General features: G+C 40.8%; 1 protein-coding gene across 3 annotated transcripts in view; it reads left to right on the plus strand.

Moving 5' to 3' along the window:
- The window catches only part of LOC110488277 (atrial natriuretic peptide receptor 1), a 118,819-nt gene that overhangs the window by 49,341 nt on the left and 55,576 nt on the right, over positions 1-13,902 (plus strand). For all 3 annotated transcript variants that reach the window (XM_021560440.3, XM_021560441.3, XM_090228375.1), the window contains one exon: positions 1,616-1,751. In XM_021560440.3, the coding sequence (XP_021416115.1) occupies positions 1,616-1,751 (136 nt within the window). The remainder of the gene's footprint in view (positions 1-1,615; positions 1,752-13,902) is intronic.

The raw sequence follows: 13,902 nt of genomic DNA on the forward strand, positions 1-13,902 counted from the left end.
AATAGTTGGTTGGATGGGTGGGTGTATAGTTTGTCGACAATGTTTCAGCTAACATTGCTTGGATTTTAAGGTTTGCTGGTGGATGGGTGGGAGGATGGATAGATGGATGGCTGGACGACAGGTAGCCTAGTGGTTAGAGCGTTGGACTAGTAACCGAAAGGTTGCAAGATCAAATCCCTGAGCTGACAAAGTAAAAATCTGTCATTCTGCTCCTGTACAAGGTACCCACTGTTCCTAGGCTGACATTGTAAATAAGAATTTGTTCTTAACTGACTTTCCTAGTTAAATAAAGGTAGAATAAATGGACATACAGTCAAGTCCAGAATTATTGGCACCCTTGATAAAGATGAACAAAAATACTGAATAAAATAAATAATACAAATACTGAGCGATTATTATTGTATCCTCCCAAAAACATTTTTATTTTAAACTAATACAATTGCTCAGAGAAAGGTCCTGGGACTCTTCTTGAGGTCAATGGCATCATGAACCTTACCCAGTACCTGGACATTTTAGCCAAAAACCTGTTTGCCTCGGCCAGAGGGCTGAACATTGTAGGCAAGTGGATCTTCCAGCAAGACGATAACACATACAAATCCACAAAGAAATGGTTAATTGGGCAGAAAATCAACATTTTGCAATGGGCATGTCAGTCTCCCGACTTGATCTGAAAAGATTGTGGAGGAATGGTCTAAGATCCCTCCCAAAGTGTTCTGCAGTCTTATAAAACATTTTAGAAAAAGTCTCAGTGCCGTTATCGTCACAAGGTGAGGTATTGAAAACAGGGGTGCCAATACCCCTATCTTTTTAAGATAAAGAATTATTACTTGTTTAACAAAATCTCTTTCTCTGAGATTTTTTTTTTTTAGCATACTCTATAGCTCAGTATTTGTATTATTTATTTTATGCAATCTTTTTTTCTCATCTTTTATCAAGGGTGCCAATAATTCTGGACCTGACTGTAGATGGCTTGAATTATGATTTAGTGAAAGATACGAAGCTACTCCGAGGATGTTCCAGTGGACTGTGCCATTTACAGCATCGTCAAGGTTCATTTACAGGGCTTCTCCAGCTGTCCCAAGTCCGCAGTGGGAGGTTAGACATATTTCTAACCTCAGGGGAATAGGATCTATTTCTCCATGTCTGAGTGATGTGGAGATATGGCCAGTTTTGGCACAAGTGTAAATCCAAGCTCCTAGTCTGGGCTCTAACTCAAACAAATACAGGTTTTTACTTATGAGCCTGTGTTAGGCATTCTATAATAGTTCATATTTATAGTTACACAGTTACATTCGGGGCCAGTAAATAATCCCTATGTCAGCGTGAACTCTTTCGAGGGCTATTCAAGACACCCAGTCGTGCTTACAAACACTGAGTAACATACAGGCTTGACTCTGGCTCACACGCACACACCCTTACACGCACAAACAAACACACTGTTATGCATACTCTCAGACGTGAGACGTGTGTCAGAGAGGTAGAGGACTAAAAAGTGACTGAAAAGATAGACAGGTGGAAAAGTAACAATAAACAGATGAAGAGGAGAGAACCACAGATGGTATGAGAGTGGATATAACCAGATTTGATGACGGTCCTCCTCCCTCCATCTTTCTAGACGAACCTGATAGCAGGAGGCTTCTATGACGGGGTAATGCTGTACTCTCAGGCCCTGAACGAGACCATGGCCGAGGGAGGGGGCCGGCCGCGAGGGGACATCGTCACCAAGAGGATGTGGAACCGCACGTACCATGGTGAGTCAATGCAGATACACACACACACACACACACACACAATGCCCGTATCAATACAATATTCCAAACTTATTTTGCAGTAGTGCCATACCATCCATTTGAAATGATATGGTTGTTTTTGGTAAGATCACTATTTAGCTCACTTTAAGGCCTGTGCGTTGGACAGAAAATGTCACCCATCATCTGTACACTTTTGGGAAAAAAGGTGCTATCTAGAACCTAAAGAGTTCTACCTGGAACCAAAAAGGGTTCTCCTATGGGGACAGCCGAAGAACCCTTTTGGAGCCCTTTTTTCTAAGAAGTGTACATATAGCTTACACAATGAGATAGATGCCACAATATGCTGTACAAAATATTACAATAACAATCCCACATAAAAAATACTATGGTATATAATGGTATAAATACTATAGTATTCACTGTAGTGTTTTTGAGAACTTTACTGTAGTATTTACTGTAGCATTTATAGTTAACTATAGTATAAATAATGTAGTAAAATAAAACTGAAGTATATACTATATTATAAACTGGGTGGTTCAAGTCCTGAATGCTGATTGGCTGACAGCCGTGTTATATAATGGCAATAAGGCACTTCGGGGGTTTGTGGTATATGGCCAATATACAACGACTAAGGGCTGTATCCAGGCACTCCGCATTGACCATACACCACACCCACTCAGGCATTATTGCTTAAGTAATTAATGTAGTGTTTTTGCAGATTGTGGTATACTGCAGACTGTAGTATATACCGTAGTTTTTGCAGACTGTAGTATATACCGTAGTTTTTGCAGACTGTAGTATATACCGTAGTTTTTGCAGACTGTAGTATATACCGTAGTTTTTGCAGACTGTAGTATATACCGTAGTTTTTGCAGACTGTAGTATATACCGTAGTTTTTGCAGACTAGTATATTGTAGTGTTTGCAGACATTAATCTATTATTTACCATAGTGTTAATGTCTTTGACTTATAAATGGAGTCTTTCTCCTTTTATTTATTTTTACAATGACAGCATAGGAACAGTTGGTTATCTGCCTTGTTCAGGGGCAGAACAACACATATTTACCTTGGGGATTCGATCTAGCAACCTTTCGGTTAATGGCCCTACTCTCTAACCACTAGGCTACCTGCTTCCCCAAATTCCTCCTTGAGAAATTAGTTGTATTATTATTATTTTAATTGAACCTTTATTTAACTAGGCAAGTCAGTTAAGAACACATTTTTATTTACAATGATGGCCTACCAAAAGGCAAAATGCCTCCTGTGGAGACGGAGGCTGAGATTAAACATTTAAAATAAAATAATAAATATAGGACAAAACACACATCACGACAAGAGAGACACCACAACACTACATAAAGAGAGAACTAAGACAACACAGCATGGCAGCAACACATAACACAGCATGGTAGCAACACATAACACAGCATGGTAGCAACACATAACACAGCATGGTAGCAACACATAACACAGCATGGTAGCAACACATAACACAGCATGGTAGCAACACATAACACAGCATGGTAGCAACACATAACACAGCATGGTAGCAACACATAACACAGCATGGTAGCAACACATAACACAGCATAGTAGCAACACATAACACAGCATGGTAGCAACACATAACACAGCATGGTAGCAACACATAACACAGCATGGTAGCAACACATAACACAGCATGGCAGCAACACATAACACAGCATGGCAGCAACACATAACACAGCATGGCAGCAACACATAACACAGCATGGCAGCAACACATAACACAGCATGGCAGCAACACATAACACAGCATGGCAGCAACACATAACACAGCATGGCAGCAACACATAACACAGCATGGCAGCAACACATAACACAGCATGGCAGCAACACATAACACAGCATGGCAGCAACACATAACACAGCATGGCAGCAACACATAACACAGCATGGCAGCAACACATAACACAGCATGGTAGCAACACATAACACAGCATGGTAGCAACACATAACACAGCATGGCAGCAACACATAACACAGCATGGCAGCAACACATAACACAGCATGGCAGCAACACATAACACAGCATGGCAGCAACACATAACACAGCATGGCAGCAACACATAACACAGCATGGCAGCAACACATAACACAGCATGGCAGCAACACATAACACAGCATGGCAGCAACACATAACACAGCATGGCAGCAACACATAACACAGCATGGCAGCAACACATAATGGAGAAATAATAAAATAGCACATTTTCCATAACCTGTAAATCAAATCAATCAAAATCCAATAAAATTGAATGTTATTGGGTCACATGATTCATAGAAAACAGGTGTAGACTAACAGTGAAATGCTTACTTACGGGCCCTTCCCAACAATGCAGAGAGAAAGAGAAATAATATCACAAGGAATAAATAGCCAAGGAGTAACGATAACTTGGCTATGTACACGGGGTACCAGTACCGAGTTGACGTGCAGGCTGCGAGGTATTTGAGGTAGATGCAGTATGTACAGTGCCGTCAAAGTTTTCACACCCCTTGACTTTTTCCACATCGTGTTGCGTTATAGCCTACATTTTTAAATCACTGGCCTACTCACAATACCCCATAATGTCAAAGCGGAATGATATTATTAGAAATGTTTAGACATTTTTCTGAAAAGCAGAAATGTCTTGAGTCAATAAGTATTCAACCCCTTTGTTATGGCAAGTCGAAATAATTTCAGAAGTAAAACATTTCCTTAACAATTTGCATGCTCACTCTGCAATAATAGTGTTTAACATAATTATTTTATAACTACCTCATCTCTTGTACGCCACACATACAATTATCTCTAAGGTCCCTCAGTCGAGCAGTGAATTTCAAACATTGATTCAGCTACAATGACCAGGGAGGTTTTCCAATGCCTTGCAAAGGATGGCACCTATTGGTATATGGGTAAAAGAAAAAGCAGACATTGAGTATTGAGCATGGTAAAGTTATTAAAAACCCTTTTGATCAATACACAATACACCCAGTCACTACAAAGAAGCAGGCGTCCTTCATAAATATTGCAAAACATGCATTCTGTTTTCAACAAGGCACTAAAGTAATGATGTAATTAATTGTTTGTCCTGAATACAAAGTGCTCTGTGTTGTATTAGATTTGCATCCCTAACATTACTGAGTACCACTCTCCATATTTTCAAGCATAGTGGTGTCTGCATCATGTTATGGGTATTGTAATCGTTAATAACTGGGGAGTTTTTCAGAATAAAAAGTAAATGTCACAGGCAAAATCCTATAAGAAAACCTGGTTCAGTCTGCTTTCCACCAGACACTGGGCGATGAATTCACCTTTCAGCAGGACAATAACCTAAAATACAAGGCCAACTCTACACTGGAGTTGCTTACCAAGAAGACAGGGAATGTTCGTGAGTGGCCGAGTTACAGTTTTGACTTAAATCTACTTTAAAATCTGTGTTGGTGGCTAATAATGATCAACAACCAATTTGATGGAGCTTGAAGAATTTTGAAAGGAATAATGGGTAAATGTTGCACAATCCGTTCCCTGAAAGTGGCAGCTCTAGCCTTTACTACAGTGCGAATGGTACCTGTATTTTGTGGCTTCTGGTTGGGATATGTACATGCCAAGGTTTCCCTTAGGAAAATGTGGCACCGGACAGCTTTACCGGGAAGATTTTAAATTAGGGCGTCCACCCACTGTGCTCAAAATGACAGAAATCACATTTAAATTATGGTAATGCGTCTTAACAGAACATGCAACTAATGTAATGAAGCAGCCAATAAAATGTCATTTTCAAACATTTGCCAAAATGCAATTCACAGGAAAAGACCCGTTCTAAACAGCACACCTGATAGCGGTTCCATATGTGACAGATGAAAATCTCTTTTAGAAACTTAGAAAGAGGGGTAATCTAAAAATTCAACAACTAGGATGGATTGCTAATATGACTAGGATTGTGCCTTTGGCTTCATGGAAAACTAAATAAAGTTGATATGAAAATCAATAGAACGGGAGAGAGAAAGCATAGCGGATCCAATAGGGAAGTAAACAGAAATCAATTTGCCAAAATTATATTATTACTCCTGTCTTTACAGAAATAAACAAAATAATTCAAAATACTTCACCAGAAAGCATGACTTAGCCACAGAGGAAATGAGGATCATAAGCTTCTTTAAAAAAAATATCTGTGGATTGTTTCAAATCCCAAGCTCGTAGGCCTATGCCTATTTTGGAAGCCTGCAATTTGGGCAGCGTGACGATAGGCCTAGCTGATTACTGAGTGGTGGCTGTCAGTGAAAAGCATCTAAAATATGTGTGAAGATAATGTGTCTTGAGTATAATTTTAAATGTTGAGGCAAGAAGGGAGGGATGTGTGGCGAAGATACAGTGCATCTCAAAAGTATTCAGACCCCTTGACTTTTTTCATATTTTGTTACATTACAGCCTTACTCTAAAATATATATATATTTTTATCCCTCATAAATCAACACACAATACCCCATAATGACAAACCAAAAACTATGTTTCAGAAATTTTAGCTAAAGTATTAAAAAACGGAAATATCACATTTACATAAGTATTCAGAACCTTTACTCAGTACTTTGTTGAAGTACCTTTGATAGCAATTACTGCCTCGAGTTTTCTTGGGTATGACACTATAATCTTGGGGCACCTGTATTTGGGGAGTTTCTCCCATTCTTCTCTGCAGATCCTCTCAAGCTCTGTCAGGTTGGATTTGGAGCGTCGCTGCACAGCTATTTTCGGTCTCTCCAGAGATGTTCGATCAGGTTCAAGTCTGGGCTCTGGCTGGGCCACTCAAAGACATTCAGAGACTTGTCCCGAAGCCACTCCTGCGTTGTCTTGGCTATGTGCTTATGGTCGTTGTCCTGTTGGAAGGTGAACCTTCGCCTCAGTCTGAGGTCCTGTGTGCTCTGGAGCAGGTTTTCATCAAGGATCTCTCTGTACTTTGCTCTGTTCGATCCTGACTAGCCTCCCAGTCCCTGCCGCTGAAAAACATCCCCACAGCATGATGCTGCCACCACCATGCTTCACCGTAGAGATGGTGCCAGGTTTCCTCCAGACATGACGCTTGGCATTCAGACCAAAGAGTTCAATCTTCTTTTCATCAGACCAGAGAATCTTGTTTTTCATGGTCTGACAGTCCTTTAGGTGCCCTCTGTAAAACTCCAAGCGGGCTGTCATGTGCCTTTTACTGAGGAGTTGCTTCCATCTGGCAACTCTACCATAAATACCTGATTGGTGGAGTGCTGAAGAGATGGTTGTCCTTCTGGAAGGTTCTCCCACCTCCACAGGGGAACTCTGGAGCTCTGTCAGAGTGACTATCAGGTTCTTTGTCAACTTCCTGACCTAGGCCCTTCTCCCCTGACTGCTCAGTTTGGCCGGGCGGTCATCTCTAGGAAGGTGGGTCCAAACTTATTCCATTTATGAATGATGGAGGTCACTGTGTTCATGAGAACCTCCAATGCTGCAGATATTTTTTGGTACCCTTCCCCAGATCTGTGCCTCGACACAATCCTGGCTCGGAGGTCTATGGACAATTCCTGAGACCTCATGGTTTGGTTTTTGCTCTGACATGCACTGTCAACCGTGGGACCTTATATAGACAGGTGTGTGCCTTTCCAAATCATGTCCAATCAATTTTGAGTATCATAGCAAAGGGTATGAATACTTATGTAAATAAGATATATCTGTTTTTTATTTGTAATACGTTTGCTAAAAAAATCTAAAAACCTGTTTTCGCTTTATCATTATGGGGTATTGTGTGTAGATTGATGAGGATTTTTATTTATTTAATCCATTTAGAATAAGACAAAATGTGGAAAAAGGGGTTTTAATACTTTCCAAATGCACTTTATAGGCAAATCTCTCTCCAGAATGTCTCAGCTGTCCCCCGCCAATTCTTGCGCATTCATTGTTCCATTGTGTGAATTATTTTCCCTTTGTTTTTTGTTTTCAATCAATTCCCCATTACATATGTCACCAGTAGTCAATGTACCCTTAATCCCTGTCATTCGGTTACATCAATTTCTGTTAATGCATGTATTAATCACAGTCATTTACTGTTCTCATTCTCGGAGTGGAAACGTTGTTACAACCTGTTACCCTTGTGAGAAACAAGTTTTGAATTATTTCATAACCAACATATATGAGATTTGTACATTTTTTTCTGTTGTCTTTTGTTTGGAGTGCACCATATGAGCATGTGTCTGGTTTCTCCTTCCTGATAATGTTTAGTCACTGGAAATGTAGGAAAGTGTTGTTGTTTTTTTTACATCCATTACAAATGATAATATATTAACCCTATAAGTTCCTCACATTAAGATATTTGAAAAATCTTTCCAACAATCTCCACCTCGATAATCACCAATCCTCAGTGTGAAAGAGACATGGAAGTTAAAGGCCTAGTGCTGCATTTGGCCTATAGGCTATGAGTTCCATGCACTCATTTATTTAGCTGCCAATGGATCACGATGTATCAATGCGTCCATATGGCAGAGACAGAAATGCATATGTGAAAATCATAACTGGCATGCCGAATGGTAGAAATGGCAGGCAAGTATTCTAGCGGTTAAGAGCGTTGGGCCAGTAACGAAAAGTTTGCTGGCTTGAATCCACGAGCTGACTAGGTGAAAGATCTGTCCATGTGCCCTTGAGCAAGGCACTTAACCCTAATTGCTCTTGTAAGTCGATCTGGATAAGAGCATCTGCTAAATGATGTAAATGTAGGATGAATTGTAAGCTTCCCCAAACTTGAAAGTCTTTATAAAATAATTGCCTCCACGTCCATGGTCAGATTTAGCCTAAAAGCTACTTTGAAGTAAGATAATAATATTCAGAGTTCAAATAATGAATTATGTTTTCAAAATGCATACTGCCTCCAGCTCACATTGTAAAGTGGTTGGTGACACACTGATAGCTTGTTGCCTGCGCTTAATTGGTGAATGGGAGACGTGCTTCAATTACCAGTTGAGAAATAAAAATAGCAGTTATTTTTACCCGTGCCCCAAAAGTTTTTTAACATGCGATTGCATTTAGAGTTGTTGCGTATTGAATTGGCTTTGAAAAGCACATTTTTTACTACAGTAAAAATCCAGTTCAAAATAGTCTCTGTATACAGTACTGTCACGTTGGTATGAAGGGTCAGGAGACAGGCGCAGGAATGGGTAATAGTTTTTTTTTATTAAGCCCAAATTACGGCGTGCCTTTCGTGTAAAGGCACGGGGACGGGCCAGTTGCCGCTACCGAAGTTGCGTCATCGGACGGACCCGTTGTGGCAACGTTGGACGGGCCAGTTGTGGCAACGTTGGACGGGCCAGTTGTGGCAACGTTGGACGGGCCAGTTGTGGCAACGTTGGACGGGCCAGTTGTGGCAACGTTGGACGGGCCAGTTGTGGCAACGTTGGACGGGTCAGTTGTGGCAACGTTGGACGGGCCAGTTGTGGCAACGTTGGACGGGCCAGTTGTGGCAACGTTGGACGGGCCAGTTGTGGCAACGTTGGACGGGCCAGTTGTGGCAACGTTGGACGGGCCAGTTGTGGCAACGTTGGACGGGCCAGTTGCAGCTGCTGAAGTTGCGTTGTTTAAAAAAATATAAATATTAAGCCCAAATGACGGCGTGTAAAGGCACGGTGACGAAGACCAAATAAACACTATACAAAAACACAGGGTTGAAACCCAAACAAAAGAGCGAGGAGTACCTTGAATAAATAACACACGCCCGCAATGATTAACACACGGGACGAGACCCATAATCATCTGCGCAATCCACAATGGCACGAAAGCCCAAAACAAACAGCACTGGTACTCACACAACGGACATAGTAAAAATAATCGACAACAAAGGGCACATATAAACAAATACAATCAGTGGTAATAGGGGCCAGTGCGAAATGAAAGTTCTGAAGGGATCTGTGACAAGTAGTACGCATGTAATAGTTATGTTGGATAAATTAGATAGGTACATGATGACTAATGAAAATACACACAGGCCAATTTAATTCCACAGAATTATGCAAACTAACCTACAGACCAATTAGCAAATCTATTAACATCGACTGGTATTTCCATCAATGAATAAACAGCATTATTTTGCAACAGGATTTTCTTCTCCCTGTCATTTTGGTTGGCAACAATTTTAATTATCTGCTTTTTTTTCTTTCAATTACCAGTTAACGGAAACCCTGGTATGTATGGTCACTGTGGGGATGACGTTGTCGATGCACTGATGTGGTAAACTGCTCAATGTTATCTGATCAATCCCAGAACATATTCCAGTCTGTGCTAGCGAAACAGTCATGTAGCTTAGCATGCACTTCATCGGACCACTTCCGTATTGAAGGGCGTGCGTCACTGGTACTTCCTGTTTTCAGTTTTTGCTTATAAGCAGGAATCAGGAGGATATAGTTATGGTCAGATTTGCCAAAGGGAGGGTGAGGGAGAGCCTTGTATGCGCTTCTGTGGGTGGAGTAAAGGTGACCGAGTTTTGTTGCACAGGTGGTACAGCTGGTAAGAAATAGGTCAAATGGATTTCAGTTTCCCTGCGTTAAAATCCCTGGCCACGAGAAGTGGCTGCTCTAGATGTGCATTTTCTTCTATGCTTATGGCCCTATACAGCTCGTTGAGTGCGTTCTTAGTGCCAGCATCAGTTTGTGGTGGTAAATAGATAGCTACAAAAAATAGTATAGTCTGTAGCTTATCATGAGGCATTCTAACTCGGCAAGCAAAAACATGAGACTTCTTTTAACATTCTTTAACATTCGAGAGCACCAGCTGTTGTTAACAAAGAGACACCCCTCCCTCGTTCATCTTACCCAAGGCTGCCGTCCGGACTTGATGATGCATGGAAAAACCAGCGAGATGTAAATTAGGAGCCCGTCAGAAGCCCGTAAAAAGGCTGCTGTCCACTGCGGCGCCATTTTCATAGGTCGGTTGGATTGAGGTCTTAACAGATAGTCCAGGGCTTCTGTTCTTTTCTATAACCTGTAGGGAAGGTAATACAGTATATGATCTATACTTGGCATGTTCAGTAGGTTTCTCACTTATGGGTGGCAGAAATTGGGATAGAGGGGAATGGGCAGGGTATATGCAATTTGTATACTCTAGTATTTACTATAGTTAAAAAGGTGTCATATTTTTGCGGAATGTAGTGTTTTTGCGGGCATTACTGTAGTATTTACTACAGTGTTTTTTTCCAGATAGTACTGTAGTATTTTCTATAAACTGTAGTATTTTTTCATGTGGGTAGCGAACTGGGCTGTAATTCGGTACATTTTCTAAATAGACTAATCCAGTTACCTAGGCATTATCTGTGTGGAAAAAAAATCTAATGACACACTTCAAAGTGCTTAAATGTGCATAAAATCTGATAAAATCATTTAAAGTGGTGCAGTAATTGGAGGCCTGCAGTGACCACACACTGTCAGAGCTTTCAAACGTTGAAATGTTAGTATACTTCTCACAGTCAGTCTCAAAGCGCTACTTCACTCTGCACCCTGCACAGCATGGAATACAACCCCTTGCCATTCCCTGTCTCCATAACAACAGTCTAACCCCCACACACCCCGACTACCCATCCCCCACCCCACCTCTAAAACTGATTACGCTGATGACTGTAGAGCACACATAAGCTCCTCTCGCTGTCCCCAATAAGCACTAACCAGCCAATCAAAGGGTCAAAAGGCAATTTAAGCATTTCTAGAACGTTCAATATCAAAGATGTCAGTGCAGGCACACACACACAGAATGTATAAATCACCTGTATTTGTGAAGAGTTGACCGAGGAAGGGAGAATATTGAACTAATGCATTCATGTGTGTGCTGGCGACTAACTGAATCTCAACTTGTAGAACAAATCATCAGGGCCGGCCCTAGAGTTTTGGAGGCCTTAAGTGACGTTTTATCCCTCCAGGATACTGCAATTCTGTGATCGCACGTCAACAATTTCCTACATATTATGCAAGGGATTGCAAATTTGGGTAACACTTTACTTAACACCTAGCGTCATAACACGTTATGGCACTGTCATAACCATGTCACAACTTGTCAAAACCTTACCATAATATGGTCATAACACTGTCATGACCAATATATTCAAACCTGTTGTGACACCTTCATTATCGTTTCAAAACCCACATTTATTGAAATGTGTTTTTTCCCTGCCAAGAAGTTTCCTTTCATTTGAACGTTTGTTTATTAAATCCTTTGTTGTTGTTGCTGTTGTAATAAATCCTTTGTTGTTGCTGTTGTATTAAATTCTTTTTTTTTTCATCCTATTTTAAGTAACTTGTAGAAAATACACTTTATGACACTGTCATGATGCATTATGAACGTCATAATCATATAAGCCAGATAGGCCTGCCCTTGTCAGCCCCTTTCAGAAAATTTTAAAAACAACAAAAAATATACTGTTGACAGGCTATGGTGTAATGGAATGTTTTGTGGGTTTCGACACTCCTATGTAGGTTTCATAACCAGCCATAAAATAATGCAATACTGTATACAGTATGTCACAGCGTGTCTAAATATATTTTTCATGACAGTGTTATGACATGTTATAACAAGTTATGTCAGCTTTTTTAAAGAATGACTACCTGCCTAAATGACTACTGCCCTGTAGTAGCACTCACTTCGGTAGCCATGAAGTGCTTTGAAAAGCTGGTCATGGCTCACATCAACACCCTCATCCCAGAATCCCTAGACCCACTCAAATTCGCATACCGCCCCAACAGATCCACAGATCAATCGCACCACACACTGCCCTTTCCGACCTGGACAAAAGGAACACCTATGTGAGCATGCTGTTCATTGACTACAGCTCAGCGTTCAACACCATAGTGCCTTTTAAAATGATAAACTTGGATAAATTAACACAACGTGCCATTGGAACAAAGGATTGATGGTTGCTGATAATGGGCCTCTGTTCGCCTATGTAGATATTCCATAAAAAAATCTGACGTTTCCAGCTACAATAGTCGTTTACAACATTAACAATGTCTGCACTGTATTTCTGATCAATTTGATGTTATTTTAATGGACAAAAATGGTGCTTTTCTTTCATAAACAAGGACATTTCTAAGTGACCCCAAAGTTTTGAACGGTAGTGTATATACTAGGCGTGTCAGAGGAAGGCTCCAAAAATGGTCAAAGACTCCAGTCACCCAAGTCATAGACTGTTTTCTCTGCTACCATACAGCAAGCGGTACCTGAGTGCCAAGTCTATGTGCAAAAGGCTCCTGAACAGCTTCTACCCCCCAGCCATAAGACTGCTGAACAATTAGTCAAATGGCCGCCCGGATTATTTGCATTTTTTTTTACACTGCTGCTACTCGCTGTTTATTATCTATGCATAGTCACTTTACAGTTGAAGTCGGAAGTTTACTTGCAACTTAGCCAATTACATTTAAACTTAGCTTTTCACAATCCTGACATTTTAATCCTAGTAAAAATTCACTGTTTTAGGTCAGTTAGGCACCACTGTATTTTAAGATTGTCAAATGTCAGAATAATAGTAGAGCGATTTATTTCAGCTTTTATTTCTTTCATCGCATTCCCAGTGGGTCAGAAGTTTACATACACTCAATTAGTATTTGGTAGCATTGCCTTTAAATTGTTTAACTTGGGTCAAACGTTTCAGGTAGCCTTCCACAAGCTTCCCACAATAAGTTGGGTGAATTTTGGCCCATTCCTCCTGACAGAGCTGGTGTAACTGAGTCAGGTTTGTAGGCCTCCTTGCTCGCACATGCTTTTTCAGTTCTGCCCACAAAATTTCTATGGGATTGAGGTCAGGGCTTTGTGATGGCCACTCCAATACTTTATGCCATTATGTCCTTATGCCATTTTGCCACAATTTTGGAAGTATGTTTGATGTCATTGTCCATTTGGAAGACCCATTTGCGACCAAGCTTTAACTTCCTGACGGATGTCTTGAGATGTTGCTTCAATATATCCACATAATTTTCCTACCTCATGATGCCATATATTTTGTGAAGTGCACCAGTCCCTCCTGCAGTAAAGCACGTCCACAACATGATGCTGCCACCCCCGTGCTTCACGGTTGGGATGGTGTTCTTCGGCTTGCAAGCCTCCCCCTTTTTCCTCCAAACATAACGATGGTCATTATGGCCAAAC

Source organism: Oncorhynchus mykiss, chromosome 30 (assembly GCF_057628025.1).
Source record: "Oncorhynchus mykiss isolate SJ-2025 chromosome 30, ASM5762802v1, whole genome shotgun sequence".
In the NCBI taxonomy this organism is placed as follows: Eukaryota; Metazoa; Chordata; class Actinopteri; order Salmoniformes; family Salmonidae; genus Oncorhynchus; species Oncorhynchus mykiss.